The following is a 21482-nucleotide window of genomic DNA, read 5'->3' as shown; positions in this document are numbered from 1 at the left end:
TATTTTACTTTTCATAGCCTTTTAAGCTGGAAACTTCTGTGTTACCAATTTTGGTGAGTCGAAAGCAGATTTTAACTGGGCGCGAAGAGTTAGAAATGACACATCGTCTTATATTCTTTTTAGGAGGTATACAACATTTGTAAAACAAAATGTCTGTGTATTTTTAATGTTACACAGTGTATCTCTCAATATGTTCAGAGTTGATGGTGAGCAAAGTGGGGTTTCCGAAAACTCACTCCTACGTTAAAATTATCATAGAAAGTTTATTTTGTTTACCTAAAAGTATTCTGGTCAGGTTAAAGACAGCAGTTGCTGCGTTGAAATGTTAGTCTCAAATTTATGTTAATTTAATAATTAGCTTTCTCATGATGTTTGTTACCATTATCTGGTCATTAGCTATAGTAGTCAACTACAGTGATGGTTGATGTCATTATCTGGTCATTAGCCGCAGCACTCAGCTACTGTGATGGTTGATGTCATTATCTGGTCATTAGGTACAGCAGTCAACAACAGTGATGGTTGATGTCATTATCTGGTCATTAGCCACAGCACTCAGCTACTGTGATGGTTGATGTCATTATCTGGTCATTAAGTACAGCAGTCAACTACTGTGATGGTTGATGTCATTATCTTGTCATTAGCCACAGCACTCAGCTACTGTGATGGTTGATGTCATTATCTGGTCATTAAGTACAGCAGTCAACTACTGTGATGGTTGATGTCATTATCTCGTCATTAGCCACAGCACTCAGCTACTGTGATGGTTGATGTCATTATCTCGTCATTAGCCACAGCAGTCAACTACTGTGATGGTTGATGTCATTATCTGGTCATTAGGTACAGCAGTCAACTACAGTGATGGTTGGTGTCATTATCTGGTCATTATCCACAGCAGTCAACTACAGTGATGGTTGGTGTCATTACCTGGTCATTAGCCACAACACTCAGTGATGGTTGTGTCATTATCTGGTCATTAGGTACAGCAGTCAACTACAGTGATGATTGGTGTCATTACCTGGTCATTAGCCACAACACTCAGCTACTGTAATGGTTGATGTCATTATCTGGTCATCAGCCACAACATTCAGCTACTGTGATGACTGATGTCATTATTCGGTCATTAGTCATAACACTTAGGAACTGTTATGTAAATAGAAAAAGCGTTCTGCTATTTATCTGGCTGACTTCACTCTCATAAAAGGAAACTCTCCAAAGCTGTTTCAAGTATTATAGAATGATAAGGCTGTGGGTGGCATAATGTCGGAAGAAGCGAGAACATTTCTTTGAAAGTTGCTATTTAAACATCTTAATACAGCAAAGTATTCAAAGCCATTAGCCCTAAATTATAGTTAAAAAGTTAAGTTAAAAGAAGAGTTATTTCCATATTCCTTATAATTTTCCCCCTATTGGCACACCGGCATGTCAGTGGTCTGACAACGCTAGATACCGGGTTTCGATGCAGTGGTGGGTAGAAACCGCTCATTGTGTATTTTGTGTTTAATTACAAATACACAAAAACATATCTTAATCTGTCCTTTTTCTATTTTACACAAGTCACTGTCTTAGAAGTTTTTTATTCACAATCTCCATTAAACTTGATTTCTATAGTAATTTAGGCCTGTTAGTTTCTATCAGTACCTCGGCTTTTGGCAATAAATCCTAACTTTTAAAGTATTACACTGTTCATATAAATTGTTTGTACCCTGTTTCTCATTGTTCAACCTAACTGGTAAATTTTGGCATTAAACGTAAAGATTCATGGACCATAACTTATGGAAGACAAAACGTAGATCGGAAATGTTATTTTCACAGATCTGTGTTTGTGTGTTTTTCTTTTAGCAAAGCCACAAAGGCTATCTGCTCAGCCCACCGAGGGGAATCGAACCCCTGATTTTAGCGTTGCAAATCCAGAGACATACCGCTGTACTAGCGGGGGTCTTTACAGATTTCTGATTTTGATATGCAGAGAACCAATCTGTAAGAAAAATGTGAAGACAACAACAAGTCTGTACCAGGGGTAGCGAAAATAGTGCGCCAACCTAGAGGGCCAACCGTAAGGGGGCTACGACACGTTTTTGCCGATTAATTTATTTTACTAAGGACGGACGCACAATTTATATTTCGCAAAATGGCGCCACCGATGTCCCTGAAAAGCCATCAATTTGTTTGTTTTTTAATTTCGCGCAAAGCTACACGAAGGCTATCTGCGCTAGTCGTCTTTAATTTAGCAGTGCAAGACTACAGGGAAGGCAGCTAGTCATCACCGCTCACCGCTAATTCTTGGGCTACTCTTTAACCAACGAATAGTGGGATTGACCGTACATTATAACGTCCCTACGGCTAAAAGGGTAAGCATTTTTTGTTTGACGGGGACTCCAACCTGCAACCCTCGGATTACGAGTCGAGTATTTTAACCACCTGGCCATGCCGGTCCAAAAGCCATCTGCAGTGATCGTTATTTTCGTAGCGAAAACAGTTCCTAAGAATAAACTAAGTGGAGAATGGACACATACGAAGACGTGTGTCGAATACACTTTCCTAACTAACACAATATCATATTACAATGAGCACAAGTTTAACCATTTAAAGCGGTTAAAATAAGTTCTTATTTCTAATTATAATTACGGTTTGTTATTCGAAATCCTTAATATTGTTATGCGATTTTTATATCTAAACTACAGATAAATCAGTCATAACCGTTATTAATACATGAAACAGGAAAAACAATCGTAATATAAAAAAAAAAGTGTATCTTTAACTGAGAAGAAAAACGAGCAAACATGTCGCAGCCGACATTTTCTCGGATTTCATTTTTCACCAGCGACATCTACCAACAACTTCGTTAGGCTTCAACTAACCAGAGAGAAAAAGAAAAAACAAAAACAAAAAGACAAATTTGGTCTTTGCTCGCACTTTCCAAATCACATCAAATTAATTTTCTTGTCTGTTCGGACGCGCATGTCACTGGCACCCGAGACGGGAGATCTTCAGAGAAAACACGTGTAATGAGTCAAGTAGACTGTCCCCAAGGGAGACAGACCACTGTACTCAGTATACGGACATTACAAGCCTCGCTTTCTTCTCTTTCGTTATTGCAACATCTGATCGGTATATCTAGCGCATCCCAAGAGTGGGCAGTAATAGTTCCATTATGGGACAGCCATTGGTTACGGTTATGTCAGACTGAAGAATCGATAGGAAGTCCTGGTCAAAACGAATAAGACATTACGTTGTTTCTGTATAATTAGAGTGACGTTTATGATGAAAAGCAACACAAACATTAAATAGCTGCAGTAGGCGACTTTCGCTATTTTGTAACAATTATGGTTGCGGAACTTTGACGACAGATGACTATCAGTTAGTAAGATTAGTTCTAATTCTACTGCATCATATCAGAAGTAAAATGTTAGAAAGTAACTGATTTCCATTGATTATTTCCGAAGAAAATATAGAACCATTTTCTTGTTTCGCTCTTGTAACGGTATGTCTAATATTTCTCTATGACGAAAAGACGAAACTAATCCTACATGTGATGTTTTTTAATCGAATTGTGCATCTTAATATGGCCTGGCATGGCCAAGCGCGTAAGGCGTGCGACTCGTAATCCGAGGGTCGCGGGTTCGCGCCCGCGTTGCGCTAAACATGCTCGCCCTCCCAGCCGTGGGGGTGTATAATGTGACGGTCAATCCCACTATTCGTTGGTAAAAGAGTAGCCCAAGAGTTGGCGGTGGGTGGTGATGACTAGCTGCCTTCCCTCTAGTCTTACACTGCTAAATTATGGACGGCTAGCACAGATAGCCCTCGAGTAGCTTTGTGTGAAATTCCAAAACAAACAAACAAAGCATCTTAATATGAAATGCAATAAGGATAGGGTACCGAAAAAACACGATTAATCTTGCTTACGAGGGATATCACCCTCGGGACACGTTTGTAGACTAAGAAAACAAAAAAGGATGAACCATGGGTCTGAGCTCCTTGATTAAGAAAAACTTTCTTTATTTACTAACTTTTAAGAGATGGTATTTTTTAACCTTTTGTGACTCTGTGGTTCGCGTTCCTATCAATAAACACCCACACCAAAACAATCTGGGTCCGGGGTGTGTCAAAACATTAACGGTTAAATTTCATTTTACAAACAGCAATTACATCTATTCAAAATTAGTCTATGTAAGTACCTACAATAACTTTTAACGTTTCTGTAACAACAACAAGACTAAAAATATAAGAAATACTTAAATCAGATTTATAAATAAAAAATGAAGGATGTAATTGTTAAGTTTTGTTGTTTTACTCAAGTGAATTGGTTTGTTTTAAATTTCGCGCAAAGCTACAACAGGGCTATCTGCGCTAGCTGTCTCTAATTTAGCAGTGTAAGACTAGGGTGAAAGCAGCTAGTCATCACCATCCATCGCCAACTCTTGGGCTACTTTTTACCAACAAATACTGGGATTGACCGATCGTCACATATAACGCCCTTACGGCTGAAGGGGCGAGCATGTTTGATGTGACGAGGATTACGAGTCGAGTGCCTTAACCACCTGGCCACGCCGGGCCCTATAATGTAGGTCAAAATGAAATTAATAATGCAGTTATAATTTTCACCCCTTTTCTTAAGGGGGGGATCTTGAAATATTTATTTGTATGAGCAAAATGGCGACGTGGAAAGCAATTAGGCCTAGTGAGATACAAGAGTAAGTGTGAATTTCAGTTGCTTAACAACAAAGCAGACGTTCTTACTGAATGTCAAAAATCAGTTTAAGTTTAGACTCTAAATAATTTTTCCTGCTTTTATCTCTTACAGACATATAATTTGTATAACAAGGCGATGAATTCACAAAGAGTATCTTAAGACGTAAGCCATACGAGAGTGACGTATAGAAAGAACATAGGTTACTTGACACTGGCAGTTTTGTACAGGCCAAATAACAAAACAGAAACCATCATGCATTTGTCTTCTAACGACAAAGACGGTTAGTCTGTCGCCACATTAATCATCTCTCTGACATAAATAACATCAATTTCAAGAAGCCAGAAATAGACAAATTGCCACGCCTACAGCAAGGTTTCCTGTAAACTCTCAGTAGGCGATTCAAGAGTTGTATCACTTTTCACGAAACGTCATATAATAAAAAAACACTTTCTTTGGACAGACGGAAAGGTAAATAGACAGAGAGATGTGAACAGATAAACAAACAGATAAATATTTTTACTGCACTCTGACCTCTTTTTGATTAAAAAAATCCTAATGATAAAAAACACCACCCAAACTGCCACCAGGCATCTGTTTTACTTCTACCTAACCCTAACTCGTAGATTTTCTAATGATAAAAAACACCACCCAAACTGCCACCAGGCATCTGTTTTACTTCTACCTAACCCTAACTCGTAGATTTTCTAATGATAAAAAACACCACCCAAACTGCCACCAGGCATCTGTTTTACTTCTACCTAACCCTAACTCCCTAAGGCATCTGTTTTACTTCTACCTAACCCGATTTTCTAATGATAAAAACACCACCCAAACTGACACCAGGCATCTGTTTTACTTCTACCTAACCCTAACTCGTAGATTTTCTAATGACCCAAAAAAACACCACTAATGATAAAAACACCACCCAAACTGCCACCAGGCATCTGTTTTACTTCTACCTAACCTAAGGCATAGATTTTCTAATGATAAAAAACACCACCCAAACTGCCACCAGGCATCTGTTTTACTTCTACCTAACCCTAACTCGTAGATTTTCTAATGATAAAAAACACCACCCAAACTGCCACCAGGCATCTGTTTTACTTCTACCTAACCCTAACTCGTAGATCTGTTTTACTTCTACCTTTCGTAGATTTTCTAATGATAAAAACACCACCCAAACTGCCACCAGGCATCTGTTTTACTTCTACCTAACCCTAACCGTAGATTTTCTAATGATAAAAACCACCCACTTCTACCTAACCCTAACTGCCACCAGGCATCTGTTTTACTTCTACCTAACCCTAACTCGTAGACTTTCTAATGATAAAAATCTGTTTTACTACCACCAAACTGCCACCAGGCATCTGTTTTACTTCTACCTAACCCTAACTCGTAGATTTTCTAATGATAAAAAACACCACCAAACTGCCACCAGGCATCTGTTTTACTTCTACCTAACCCTAACTCGTAGATTTTCTAATGATAAAAAACACCACCAAACTGCCACCAGGCATCTGTTTTACTTCTACCTAACCCTAACTCGTAGATTTTCTAATGATACTTCTAAAACACCACCAAACTGCCACCAGGCATCTGTTTTACTTCTACCTAACCCTAACTCGTAGACTTTGTTATCAAATTCTGCCGGTCCAAGTTGTTTTATAGCGGGAAAAGTTAGTTGTTCTAAAGACAAGTTGGGTAAAGCAAGTAAAATACACAATCAGATTTCATGATTCTTATTCCCCACCCAAAGCCATGTGGGTGTTTAAGTAATCTTTACTACAACCTGGGTTCTTAGTTACTTCAGTAAACGTAAAGGTATATGGCTATTTTCCTCCCACTACTTGTCTTTACTGGTCTTAGATATTTACTAAGTCACAAAACTAGTGGTTTGATTGGTTTGTTTTGAATTTCGCGCAAAACTACACGATGGATAACTGCCCTAGCCGTCCCTAATTTAGCAGTGTAAGACTAGAGGGAAGGCAGCTAGTCATCACCACCCAGCGCCAACTCTTTGGCCACTATTTTACCAACGAAGAGTGGAATTGACTGTCACATTATAACGCCTCTAAGGCTGAAAGGACGAGCATATTTGGTGTGACGAGGTTTAACACCCGCGACCATCAGATTACGAATCGAGCACCTTAACCATCTGGCCATGCTGGGCCTGAAACTTTAGTGTGTGTTTTTTATCACCATTTTTCACTACTATAAATAAAACTCTCTCTCCATTTCAGTAAAATTAAAGGCTACTTTTCCTTTGAGTATCTATCTCGCTGCTTTTTACCAAAAAAATTCTCAAATTAAAACAACTGATTATTTCATTGGTTGAAAGTAAAGAAAGCGACTACAGCCCGACCTATGCAAGTTCCTGCCTATAAAACATTTAACGTTTTTATTCGTTCTACAATTACTCGTGATTTCCATGGTTCACATCCAAACAATATGATTTGCTATTTACTTTCCTCATGGTTCAAAGTCAAGTTTGATTAAGGTTCGTTCGTTTTAGAAACGACAGCTATTTTCAATAACTCTATCGACCTTTCATTGTAGGAAGACCCTTCTTTACTGGTATGAGCTTCACATCTATCGCATCATTAACGTTGTTACCTAAATGATTAAACCTTCAAAGAGAGAACATGATTAATATTGACAAGTAAGAACGAAACCGTTGGTTTCAGTTTACCTTTAAAACTCCGTTGATTAAGTGCTCTAAATTATTTTATTTAAAACATGGGTAAACGAAATATGACGCTGGCTTTCAAAACTGTTCATCAAAGAACATCAGTGAGAAGAAATTAGCTTTATTTTTTCTTGTTCTAAATATACGAAACTATTTAATGTGAATAAAGACCACCAACGTTAAAAAGAAGATTCATTAGAAGGTATGGACGTTAAAATGAAATTCAAGCGTCTCCGTACTTTATTTTAGAAATAACTCCATAACAAAGTTTTAATTAGTTACTTCCTTACACATAGAAAGATATAATTTGGTACTTCCTTAGATAGATAAAGTTAAATTAGCTACTTCCTTACATAGAGAAAGCTATAATTAGCAACTTACTTACATGGAAAAAGCTATAATTAGCAACTTACTTACATGGAAAAAGCTATAATTAGCAACTTACTTACATGGAAAAAGCTATAATTAGCAACTTACTTACATGGAAAAAGCTATAATTAGCAACTTACTTACATGGAAAAAGCTATACTTAACTACTTCCTCACATATAAAAATATAAAATCAGCTACTTCCTTACACAAAGAAAGCTATAATTAGCTACATCACTACATACAGGAAATTATAATTAGGTATTTTCTTACATGTAGAAAGATATAATTAGCTACTTCCTTCCATTCAGAAATTTATAATTACCAACTTCCTTACATGTAGAAAAATTTAATTAGCTACTTCCTCACATACAAAAAGATATAATTAGCTACTTCTTACATATATAAAGCTATTATTATCTACTTCCTTATATATAGAAAGTTATAATCAGCTACTTCCTTACATAAAGTTATAATTAACTACCTCTTTGCAAATAGAAAATTATAATTAGCTACTTCCTAACATAAAATTGTAATTATCTACTTCCTTACACATAGAAAGATATAATTACCTATTCCTTACATATAGAAAGATATAATTAGCTACTTCCATACATAAAGTTACAAATAGCTACTTCCTTACATACAAAAAATTATAATTAACTACTTTCTTACATAAACAGAGCTATAATTATCTGGTCCTCACATATATAAAGTTGCAAATAGTTACTTCCTTACACATAGAAATGTATAATTAATTACTTCCTTACACACAAAAAGTTAAATAAATTTCCTCCTTACATATAGAAAGAAATAATTTAATACTTCTTCAGATATAGAAAGTTATAATTAACAACCTTTTACATATAGAAAGTTGTAATTAGCCACTTCCTTATATAAACTTATAATTAGCCACTTTCTATCGTACAGAAAGTTATAATTAGCTACTTGCTTACATAGAGTATAATTAGCTACTTCATTATATAGATTATAATTAGCTACTTCATTACATAGATTATAATTGGTTACTTCATTACATAGATTATAATTAGCTACTTCATTACATAGATTATAATTAGCTACTTCATTACATAGATTATAATTGGTTACTTCATTACATAAATTATAATTAGCTACTTCATTACATAGATTATAATTAGCTACTTAATTACATAGATTATAATTAGCTACTTCATTACATATATTATAATTAGCTACTTCGTTACATAGATTATAATTGGTTACTTCATTACATAGATTATAATTGGTTACTTCATTACATAGATTATAATTAGCTACTTCATTACATAGATTATAATTAGCTACTTCATTACATATATTATAATTAGCTACTTCGTTACATAGATTATAATTGGTTACTTCATTACATAGATTATAATTGGTTACTTCATTACATAGATTATAATTAGCTACTTCATTACATAGATTATAATTAGCTACTTCATTACATAGATTATAATTGGTTACTTCATTACATAGATTATAATTAGCTACTTCATTACATAGATTATAATTAGTTACTTCATTACATAGATTATAATTAGCTACTTCATTACATAGATTATAATTAGCTACTTCCTTACATAGATTATAATTAGCTACTTCCTTACATAAAGTTATAATTAACTACTTCCTTACACCAAGAAAGATGTAATTAGTTCCTTACATATAGAAAATTATAATTAACAACTTTTTACATATTTTTTACATAAAGCTAAAATTAGGCTCTTTCCTTACATATAGCAAGGTTATAATTAGCCACTTTCTAACTTACAGATAGCTATAATTCGCTACTTCCTTACATATTAAAGTTAAAATTAATTACATTTTTACATATAGAAAGATATAATTAGCACTTTCTTGCGTAAAGTATAAATAACTATTTGCTCACATAAATAGAGCTATAATTAACAATTCTTTACTTATATAAAGTTGCAGATAGCTACGTCCATACATATAGAAATATATTATTAGTCACTTCCTTGCACACAGAAAACTATAATTAACTACTTTCTTACATATAGAGAACTGTAAATAAATATTCCTCACATATATACAATTATAATTAACTTCTTTCTTGTATATAGAAAAATATAAATAGCTACTTCCTTACATAATGTTATAATTAGCTCCTTCCTTATATATAGAAAGTTATAATTAACTACATCCTAACATATAGATAGCTACAATTCGCTACTTCCTTACATATTAAAACTTATAATTAGCTACTTCCTTAATAATTTACTATAAGTTACTATTTCCTTACATATATAAAGTTATAATTTACTATTTCCTTACATATATAAAGTTATAATTAGCTACATCCTTATGTAAAGTTATAATTAACTACTTCATTACCTGTACGAAGTTATAATTAACTACTTCATTACCTGTAGGAAATTATAATTAGTGGCTTCCTGAAATAAAGTTATAATTAACTACTTCCTTACATATATGAAGCTATATTTAGTTACTGCCTTACATACAGAAATTTATAATTGACTACTTTTTACATATTGAGAGCTATAACTAGCTATTCCTTATATATATAAAGTTATAATTAGCTACATCCTTGCATATAGGAAGTGAAAATTAACTACTTCCTTACATATCGAAAGTTATAATTAGCTACTTCCTCAGATATAAAAAGTTATAATTAGCTTCTTCCCTACATAAAGTCATAATTAGCTACTTTCTTGTATACATGAAGTTATAATTAACCGCTTCGTTACATATAGAATATTATGATTAGCTTCTTAATTACATGTAAAACATTATAATTAGCTACCTCCTTACTTATAGAAAGTTATAAATAACCATTTCGTTACATATAGAAAGTTATAATTAGCGATTTTTTTATTTATAGAAAGTTATAATTAGTTACATTCTAAATATAGTAAGAAGTTTAGAAACCAATATTCTAGCATCCCACGTTAAGAAAATAATTTAATTCTTTGAGTTAAATAATTTCATCCTGTAGAACAGATAACCATCAGCATAGGTTTTCAAGAGAAGTGGCTTTGTTTGACCGTTTGCTGTGTGAAGTATCCCCCAGGAAGTTGTCTTTCCTGGATTACATAAACATCACTCCTACTTACACCGGAGCTTACAAACTATATTCTTTGGAGCACGTATAAAAATAAATAAATAAACATGAGCTACCGGATATATATTACAGGGATAGGAAAAGTATTATATACATTAGAGTAAAGGCGATTTCATCCTCTATAGCTAACAGCAATTTTTTAATATAATTGGATTAATATTTAAATTAGACCGAAAAATACTTTGAAATGTTTTGTTTTGGTTTTGAATTTTCGCGCAAAACTATTCGAGGGCTATGTGCGCTTACTTTGAAATAAATTACAGGTTTAAGAAGACAGATTAACTTGGTATTATTAATTAGTCGGCTATTTAAAATCTAGCATAGATCAATTACTATTATATATTAACCTGTTAGAGGAGAGGAATTGTAACAAACCAGATTTTCCGGACTGGTGGTGTATGTTTACTTCGTCATATCCCGTTTACAGCTTGATTTAACCTATTTTTCTTACTGTGTGGACTTAGAGGTTTCCAATGTTAAATACTGGTTGAGTATGTGTTTGGGGACACTGTTAAGTTTTGACTGAGTCTTCCGTCCAAAAAAAGTGTGAACACCCATACCGTAAATTAAGTGTACAATAGGCTTTCTAATTTCAGTAACTTTGTAAACAAATAAATAGCTACAAAGTATGTTTTATTTAGTTTCGGAGAAAATGAATGCATTCCAGTCGGTATTAATAGAATATGTTTTATAGTTTCAGGACAGGTTAGTGTTAGAAAGACAACAACACACTCTAGGATATGTTACCTAACAACAGGCTCATGACAAATAATAAAGAATGTTTCAGAAGAGTGCGCCCTTGATTTTCGTTTTACTTAAGCCTATGTATGTGTGCTTCATAAAATACTTTTTCCAATCATTTTGTCCTGATAACACCACAAATAATTGTTTACTTGTTTTAAAATTATCTCAAATATGCTCGAGGGGTATTTGGATAAAGCTGTCTCCTGATTTAAAGTGGCAGGCAAGAGGAAAGTCAACTGGTAAACATCAGCTATTGAAGTGAGAGACAAGAGAGATGGCAGGTAGTCAACACCACCTGTTGAAGTGAGAGACAAGAGAGATGGCAGGTAGTCAACACCACCTATTGAAGTGACAGACTAGAGAGATAGCAGGTAGTCAACACCACCTGTTGAAGTGAGAGACAAGAGAGATGGCAGGCGGTCAACACCACCTGTTTAAGTGAGATAGAGAGAGATGGCAGGTAGTCAACACCACCTGTTGAAGTGAGATACTGAGAGAGAGATGGCAGGTAGTCAACACCACCTATTGAAGTGACAGACTAGAGAGATGGCAGGTAGTCAACACCACCTGTTGAAGTGAGAGACAAGAGAGATGGCAGGTAGTCAACACCACCTATTGAAGTGACAGACTAGAGAGATGGCAGGTAGTCAACACCACCTGTTGAAGTGAGAGACAAGAGAGATGGCAGGTAGTCAACACCACCTATTGAAGTGACAGACTAGAGAGATGGCAGGTAGTCAACACCACCTGTTGAAGTGACAGACTAGAGAGATGGCAGGTAGTCAACACCACCTATTGAAGTGACAGACGAGAGAGATGGTAGGTAGTCAACACCACCTATTGAAGTGACAGACTAGAGAGGTGACAGGTAGTCAACACCACCTGTTGAAGTGAGATACTAGAGAGACAGCAGGTAGTCAACACCACCTATTGAAGTGACAGACTACAGAGATGGTAGCTGGTCAACACGACATATCGAAGTGACAGACTAGAGAGATGGCAGGTAGTCAACACTACCTGTTTAAGGGAGATACTAGAGAGATGGCAGGTAGTCAACACTACCTGTTTAAGGGAGATACTAAAGAGATGGCAGGTAGTCAACACCACCTATTGAAGTGAGAGACTAGAGAGATGGTAGCTGGTCAACACGACATATCGAAGTGACAGACTAGAGGGATAGCAGCTGATCAACGTACATGTGTACGTATTTCAGTACATGTAGCTCCAATCAATAGTCTACTTCTTCTCTGCAATATACCTTGATATTGGGTCCAGCATGGCCAGCTGGCTAGAGCGCTTGACTCGCAATATGAGGGTTGTGGGTTCGAATCCATTCAAACCAAAATGCTCGTCCTTTTGTCGTGGGAGCGTTATAACGTTTTTGTCAATCTCATTATTCGTTGATTAAAGAGTAGCCCAAGAGTTAGCGGAAAATGGTGATGACTAGCTACCTTCCCTTTAGTCTTACACTGTTAAATTACGGACAGCTAGAGCAGATATCCCTCGTGTGGTTTTGCCTGAATTTCAAAACAAATGAAACCTTGATAACGCCTTTTCCTCGAATTTAGTGAACATCTGTAAAATTGAAAATATAACAGACTTCCACCTTATAAACTTGCTGTCTGTAGTTGGTTGAATATATGTTAACGTTTAATGATGTCATACACCTGAAAACCACTGAATAAAACATACACGGAATAAATACTACAGTTCGAGATTTTCTGTTGCCCTAAAAGACACACTCTGCACTTTGTGGTCATGAGTGCGTTGTAAAAAGTGACAGTCAAGCCTTACTATTATGTCAAACAGGAGAAGCTCAAGGGTAGACAATAGGTAGTGTTAATTAGCTGCCATCTCTCTGAGCTGTCGCTTCAGTAGTTGGTGTTGACCAGCTCCAATCCTTCTAGTCTGTCACTTCAATATGGCTTTGGTCAGCTGCCTTCCCTCTACTCTCATACTCTCATACTTCAATAGCTGGTGTTGACCAATTGCTTTTCCTCTAGTCTGTTATTTCAATAGCTGGTGTTGACCAACTGCCTTCCCTCTAGTCTCTTACTTCAATTGCTGGTGTTGACCAGTTGCTTTTCCTCTAGTCTGTTATTTCAATAGCTGGTGTTGACCAACTGTCTTCCCTCTGGTCTTTTACTTCAATAGCTGGTGTTGACCAACTGCCTTCCCTCTAGTCTGTTGCTTTAAAATAGGGGCAACTATATGCAGATAGCCCTAGAGCAGATTTGCGTGAAATTTAAAACAAATAAACAATTATTTGTGGTGTTGTCATGACAAAATGTTTGGGAAAAAATATTTTATTAAGGACATTAAAAAACTCAATCGTACACGAAAATAGATCTTAGTACCCGTTATAATTAACTAGCTGTACAGACGTTATTGCCACTTAACAGAAAGAAATCGACAACCAATAGTTACGTTTACTATTAGTTTTATTTAAAAGGGTTATTACATGTGAAACTAAAATTATAAATATACAGCCGTACAAACTATAGAACCGGTTGATTGAGAAACACTTTTTGATCAAGTAAAGCGATGTAACGAACTTCAAAAATAGGTTATTGTTTAGCTTTGTGTCGAACTGCAAACAAACTCTAGAGAGTGAAGAAAACGTCCAGTAAAAAACCTGACCAGATGTTATGGTCCAAATCACGACCACGCAGCGTTATAGTTCTTAGGTCAAGAACGCCATTCGAGGAATAGGTCATCTGAAGTGGTCTCTCGCCATTAGCTTGTTTAGTAGTGATTATTTATTTGTGTTCATGGCAAGTGCCTGGCTGTCTGGTACTAATCATCAGATACATTGTGAATTTCAGCAGCCACATTGAGATTTAATTTTCATTTTACACGACATACGAAACTTGCAGACATATTTTACACATCACAGATGGTTTATCTGCATCTTATTTTCACACATAATATCTCTTTACCGCCTCATTCTCTTGTGTTGCACCCACCCTGTCTTTCCCATGCAGATTTCTTGCGCCTGAACGTTTTATTGCAATATTCACATCCAATTACACCAACACCGATAACAAGAAAGAGTAGGACGAGCCACGTGCGTCTCACGTGCTTTATTTCTAGTTTCACTACGTTACAAGTCACTCTGTAGCGTAACGTATTGATTTATCTTTCAACGAATTTCGCTTTTTGAATCCTGCAAAAAATAAAAAACACTACATTTAAGGCTTTCAGTTGTGAAATAAACGTACTTACTAAACAGTTCAGACGTCTATCTATACATGTACTTATGTTACCAATACTCACGACGAATGCGAGTGGTGATGCCCGTCTTTACCCAATTAATTTGCAATACCGCAACTAGCAAATACGTAAGTTACTCGTGTATCATATAGTTATTTCGTAAAGACGAATGCGAGTGGTGATGCCCGTCTTTACCCAATTAAGCAATACGTAGCAAATACGTAAGTTACTCGTGTATCATATAGTTATTTCGTAAAGACGTAATGATGAAGGCTTTTGGTATCATAACTTACAAGAATTTGTAACACGTAACAAATAGTTGTGTGTTTGTGTGATGGACGATATTTTATGTATCGGAAAAAACAAAATAGTACAATGTGATGAGATCATATTATTAATTTAATAACTTGAATAAATGAACCTGTTTACAATGATGGAATATTTACTTCAATAAAATTATTACTTGCTTTATAGCAGCATTTCTCAACCATCTTGCTGGTCCATGGGATTTCCTGAAAACAAATAAACAAAAACTGAGAAAGTGTGCATACGTAAATCACAATATTTTTCCATTGTACTCGTTTTTAGTGGTTTGAAAGCGTGTCACGACGATACAAGGAAGCGAGATGGTCTGTGTCATAGTAAGAGTTGAGAAATGCCGCTCTGTGCTACAATAGAAGTTTAACACAGAACGATAAAACAGAAATTAATTAGATCAACGTTTCTTTCCAGGTTGTGCGTCATGAGACATGACATGTCCACTATCTTCACACACAGGCTTATTGGCCACAGTACTTGTCATAGTTCTTATCGTGGCCAGCTTAGGTCGATCTCGGTCATCACCAAATGGATGTCCTTCATGGAAAGAAAGTCCGTGGTGTCCATGCTACCAGTTCGAAGATGGATTATTTCTGGAATGTCCCAACACAAGTCTCTCCGAAATACACCAAACACTCTCATTAATCATATCTCCAGTAAAATCCTTGAGCATTTATCACTTGGATCCAAACATCACCATATTACCTGCAGGACTATTTGGAAACACATCAATCTTTCATCTTCAGATTTCTTTCTCTGAGATCAGCTCTATTGCTGAAGACGCGTTCACCGAAGTTCAAGACACTCTTCAGAGCTTGTCTATCATTAACAGCCGGATTTCAGAAATTCCTCAAGAACCTTTAAACATGCTTCGAGTTTTGCGGAGTTTGGACCTCGATTCGAACGTCATTTCGGATATAGAAAGTTACACCTTTTACAATCTACAGTTGACGACCCTTAACCTCCAAGGAAACCAAATATCGTCCTTGACGGAATATTCATTTGGCGGATTAGAAAACACCTTGGAGAAACTTATCCTTACGAACAACAAACTCAAAGTGTTTCCTCTGAGCGCCTTGCGGAGACTCAGAAAAGTTCACACTTTAAAAGTAGTGCGAAACACAATCGAAGATATTCCATATGATGGGTTCACTAGACTCTCTGGATTAAAAAGACTTGACTTGAGCTCAAATCGAATCCGGCATTTGCATGACCGAAGTTTCATTACCATGCCGCGCTTGACCGCCCTATCACTATATATGAACCAGTTATCTTCTTTAGACGACACCATCTTCATTCATCTTCAAGACCTAGAAACTCTGGACCTGAGTCACAACTTTATCACCACCCTCAAGAGGAATGTTTTCACACCCTTACAGAATCTAAAAACAATTGATCTGAGTTTCAATCATTTACACTCTATATACCAAAGTGTTTTTCAGAATCTGACGAATCTGCGAGAAGTAATACTCTCAAATAACAATATACTTCTGATTACTAACGAAACGTTCCTCAACTCCACCCAAATATCTGTGTTGTTTGCACCCAATAATGCAATCACGTTAATTGAAAGCGGTTCTTTGTATGGTCTCGTTCATCTTTATCAACTTCAACTGTCTTTTAACCTACTTAAGGAAATTCACCAGACGCTATTTAAGAACAACCACAAGCTTCGGTCTCTCTCTTTGGATCATAACCTAATTATCGACCTACAGGCTGGAACGTTCCAAGAACTGGTGGAACTTCGTGATTTGAGACTTCAAAATAACCTCTTAAAAAGGATTAAAAAGGGCGTGTTCTATTCACTTCCCAATCTGCAGGAGTTACACTTGCAGAACAACAGAATAGAACTAATCGAAGATGAGGCCCTCCAGAGCTTAGCAAATCTCCAACACTTGAATATTCAGGGAAATAAGTTAATTGAAGTTGGCGATGTATTAAGTAGGTATCCATCAAGTATGCATTCCCTTCTAATTAGCCATAATAAGATTATTACGCTTCACCACAACAGTTTACGAGGACTTAATAAACTGGGACTTTTATGGTTGGGGCACAATAAGATTAGGATGCTACAAAAAGAAGTTTTTCAAGACTTGGTAGAAGCTCAGAAATTGTATTTGGATCATAACGAAATTTCCACGATTGAAAAAATGACATTTGAACGGCTAAAAAGATTAACATACATCACTCTAGAATATAACAACTTAAATCATTTAACCCCAGAAATGTTCGAGGGGGCAGAAAACTTGGAGGAATTATACTTATCATTCAACCGCATCATGGACATTGAACCTCAAACATTTCAGAACTTAAAGCATCTTCGAATATTGCATCTTGCCCATAATCAGATCTACGCTATTCGAAAGTTCATGTTTGAGGGCCAGATACCGTTAGAAGAACTTGATTTGTCCAACGTGATGGCTGAAGAGATTGAGACTGGTTCCTTCTTGGAGCTCTCAAAATTACAAAGTTTGGACATTCGTAACAACAAACTAGCTGGCGCAAGAGTCGACTTCTTATTTCTTCCTTCTCTCAAACGATTGGAAATATCGGGAAACAACTTAAGTGGGCTCAATAACAACGTATTTTACGGACTATCTGGACTAGTAGAACTGAAAATAGAAAATACTGACCTTAGTCCTGTTACCGGAAGCCTTTTTGAGCCACTTACCGACCTAGAGATTATACGACTAGGTGGAAATGGTCTTTCTGACCTACGAACTGACCAGATGTATAGTTTAAGCTATGTTCGTGAACTCTACCTTGACAACAATAGTATTCAAAGTGTCCCTTCTACAGCGATTGCTTTACTACCAAATCTTGAAGTGTTGTCTCTCGCTAACAACAATATCGAGAAACTTGACACGGCAGCTTTCATGTCCAACAGAAACATTCAAACCCTGAACTTGACAAAGAACTCGATATCAGAACTTGTAAGCAATGCGTTTCTGAATCTAACTAAACTAATAAAACTAGATTTGTCAGATAATTATATTAAACACTTTCATTCTAATGTTTTTACCGAACTCAGATCTCTGAAATGGCTTGATTTAGATGGAAACTTACTGTATTATATTCCCAACAAGCTCTTTCGCTCTTCTCTACTCACCTTGAAATTTCTCTCTGTAAACAGAAACCCGTTGGTACGGATTCGTGAGGACCTTAGCGCTGATGGTGGATTTCCTGACCTTCAAGAGTTCAATCTAAATCACGGAAACATATCAGTAATTGCATCTCATGACTTTCAGGGTGTAAAAACTATTGTCTCACTTTTCATCACTCATAATAAAATCACCAAGGTATCTCCGGGGGCTTTCAAACCGTTAGGTAGACTGCAGATGCTGGACTTGGGAAATAACGAATTAGAGATTTTACCAAAAGAAAGATTCTACGGCCTGGACCAGCTAAAAATAATTAACTTAACCAGGAATCATCTCGTAGACCTACCGCCATTTTCTTCAAACCTAGGCTGCTTGGAAACAGTAGATTTGTCTTTTAACAGACTGACTCGACTTCGGTCTAAAATCTTCCAACACCTCTATAACTTAAAAGTCTTATCTCTGCAAAGTAATTCCATCAGTATAATAGCTAAAGATGCTTTCTACAATCTGACATCTCTCCAAAACTTAAATATTTTTGGTAATGCATTCGCAATCATTTCTAGCGAAGTATTAGTTCCAGTTGAAGCACGTTTGACAAATTTACAACTGGGTGGTAAGTTCACTGATAATAGTTTTATATATTTACGTCATCCAATGGTTGTCAAACGAAGTGAAAAATTCCCTAACCCTAACTGTATTTGTGACTTTTATCCACATTTATAATTATTTTTGTAGGTAATAATCCATAGAGTAAATACCCCTTTTAAATAAATATTCATATCTGTCTAATAACTAGGAACAATTTATTGCTATTTATATACATGTGTGTGTGTGTGTGTGTGTAATCTCGCCATGACGGATTTCAGATTTTTTTTTCTTATTTCTTCAAATCTTCTTTAGGTTTAATGTTGTAGTCCAAGATTTACACTAAACTTTAATGTGAATTTCATTTCTAAATATCTAATAAACACATCATGATGATTTTATTTTGTTTAGTTGGTATTTATTCCTGCGTTTACTCTTTCTGTATGTTTGTATGAGTAAAGAAACAAACGGACAACATTTTTACTGCAATGAGTGAATACTGATTATCTTTTTCGTTGCTCGGCATAATGTTTTGTGCATCTGTAAATATAGATTTTCCTCTGTAAAGTAGAAAGAAATATACATAGCGTTTCTTTTTAATACACTGCAAATCATTTGAACTATACTGTAATACGTAGAATCATTTAGTTACGTTACATTTGTTGTCTACCTATTGATACGCCATCATTTTATTGGTTACGCTACAAAAGAAAAATCACATCAGTTTATAACTTACTCTAAAACTCAGCTTATTACATCTTTTAAGTGTCTATTTCTTTTTATTTCACAAATAACATTTACAGGTTTCTAATACATTGTTATCTGTATGTGTGGTTTCGGAAATAGGGAACCCACTCGACTGTAGATGTGGTTTGCTAAGCCTATGGGAGTGGCTACACGATCACCGCCATATTCTGGGGCCCACAAAAGAGAAACTTAACTTAGTGTGCACGAGTCCAGAAAAGCTCCATGGTCAAATACTCTTAAGTCTCCACCCCGTTGACATTTGTCCTGCTCCACTTATATCCCTTCTTGAGATCCAGCGTTTGGATCACGACAGCATGACAGTACGTTGGGATGTACAAAACGGGACTCTGATTGGCGGATTTTTGTTGACGTACCATTTAACTGCAGACAGATTAGCCCAGGCAAGCGTTAACCTTGTCTCCACCAAGCGATCTTACGACGTTGAGAACCTGGAGCCTGTAACCTGGTACACCATTTGTGTGACAGCTACCGGAAAATACCTCAAGGCACTCCACACGCCGACTCCCTACGCAACAGATTTGGATAACAATTACTTGGAAACAGATAGTAACAACAGAAAATGTTTACAGATTCGAACAGTGGCCAAAACCGATAAAACAAAGATTTCTCTCTCCACGCTGGGCATCATCCTGGGAAGTAGCATCAGTGGTATTCTAGTCCTAACCTTGTCCATTCTTTTAACAGCAATTAAGTTTCGAAAACGTCGGCGACCCGTAAAAAACGACAACATTCCTCAGGAATATATCTCTTATCGACACTTCTCAATCCAAGAACCAGAGGGCGTTTACTCGTGACGTTCTTTCATATTCTACAGTAGTGAGTGTATAATAGAAACGCGTGTACCAACAAGCAAAACTCTGTATAAAGAATAACGCTGTGATTCCATCGAGAAAATGGAGTGACTTGTGTACAATTATTCTTCGTTTTGTATCCAGTGTCATATAAGTGCTCGTCTAAGTAGAAAATGTTGGAAGACAAAGTGAAACTCTGTGTCATTGATTTCACTACCGTTTCGAAACAGTTAATGTACCTCAGAACTTACACGATTCGTCACAGTTTACAAGTGTAGAGAACACAATAGTAGAATTCTGTAGGGATCTCTATAAACGGAAACAAACATTGGTTATTTGGTAAATGTTGTCTGTTTCTTACATCTGCTAGCTTTCGATGTCCACTAGAGCGTACTGTTATGTTGCAACGCAAATTTGGGTTCACCCGAATGTAGATATTTACCAAAAGCTCAATTTTCAATGAAGTGTTTCGATGTGGATGTAAGATGTATTGATGTATTTTACTTCAGAAACAACCATGGCCCTTTACTCAGTCATAGTCCATCCAGGTAAGGATGTTATATGTTTTGATTTATTACCATTATTGGTGATTTTAAGTTTTTAAACTTTAGCTAGTCCAATAAGGTAAGATTTGGATGTTTTACACATTGTGAGTGGATAATATTTCAGTTTCTCTCGCATATGACAAGTAAACATTATTTCTGTGATGTTTTCGTAATATATGTACATTCAAATTCATTTTTCTAAATTTTAGCACAGGTTCTATGTGATTATGTATTCTCAAGATGGCTGGTATGGGTATTAAAACTTTAATTAGAATAAAGTGTAGAACAACGTTTTGACCTTCTTAGGTCATCTTCAGGTTAACAAAGAACCTGAAGAAGCTGTTAACCTGAAGATGACCTAAGAAGGTCAAAACGTTGTTCTGTACATTATTTTAATTAAAGTTTTAATACCCATACCAGCCGTCTTGAGAATACATTTTTACTTGAAGTGGGTTTCTCGTCATCACGAATTGTCTGTGATTAATCACACATTCTATGGAGAAGGATGTGCCGAGTAGCAAACTATGCAACACTCGAAAGTAAAAC

The 21482-nt window shown here is 36.0% G+C and overlaps 1 protein-coding gene across 1 annotated transcript in view; it reads left to right on the top strand.

Moving 5' to 3' along the window:
* Positions 1 to 21482, top strand: part of LOC143238925 (uncharacterized) — a 291462-nt gene that overhangs the window by 52855 nt on the left and 217125 nt on the right. The window contains exons 2-3 of the mRNA XM_076479572.1: positions 15561 to 18860; positions 19679 to 20939. Coding sequence (XP_076335687.1) covers positions 15578 to 18860; positions 19679 to 20394 — 3999 coding nt within the window. The 5' untranslated portion in view covers positions 15561 to 15577 and the 3' untranslated portion in view covers positions 20395 to 20939. The remainder of the gene's footprint in view (positions 1 to 15560; positions 18861 to 19678; positions 20940 to 21482) is intronic.

The sequence above is a fragment of the Tachypleus tridentatus genome, chromosome 13 (assembly GCF_004210375.1).
Source record: "Tachypleus tridentatus isolate NWPU-2018 chromosome 13, ASM421037v1, whole genome shotgun sequence".
Taxonomy (NCBI): Eukaryota; Metazoa; Arthropoda; class Merostomata; order Xiphosura; family Limulidae; genus Tachypleus; species Tachypleus tridentatus.
The sequence above is the reverse complement of the archived record's forward strand: the minus strand, read 5'-3'. Positions and strand labels throughout refer to the sequence as shown.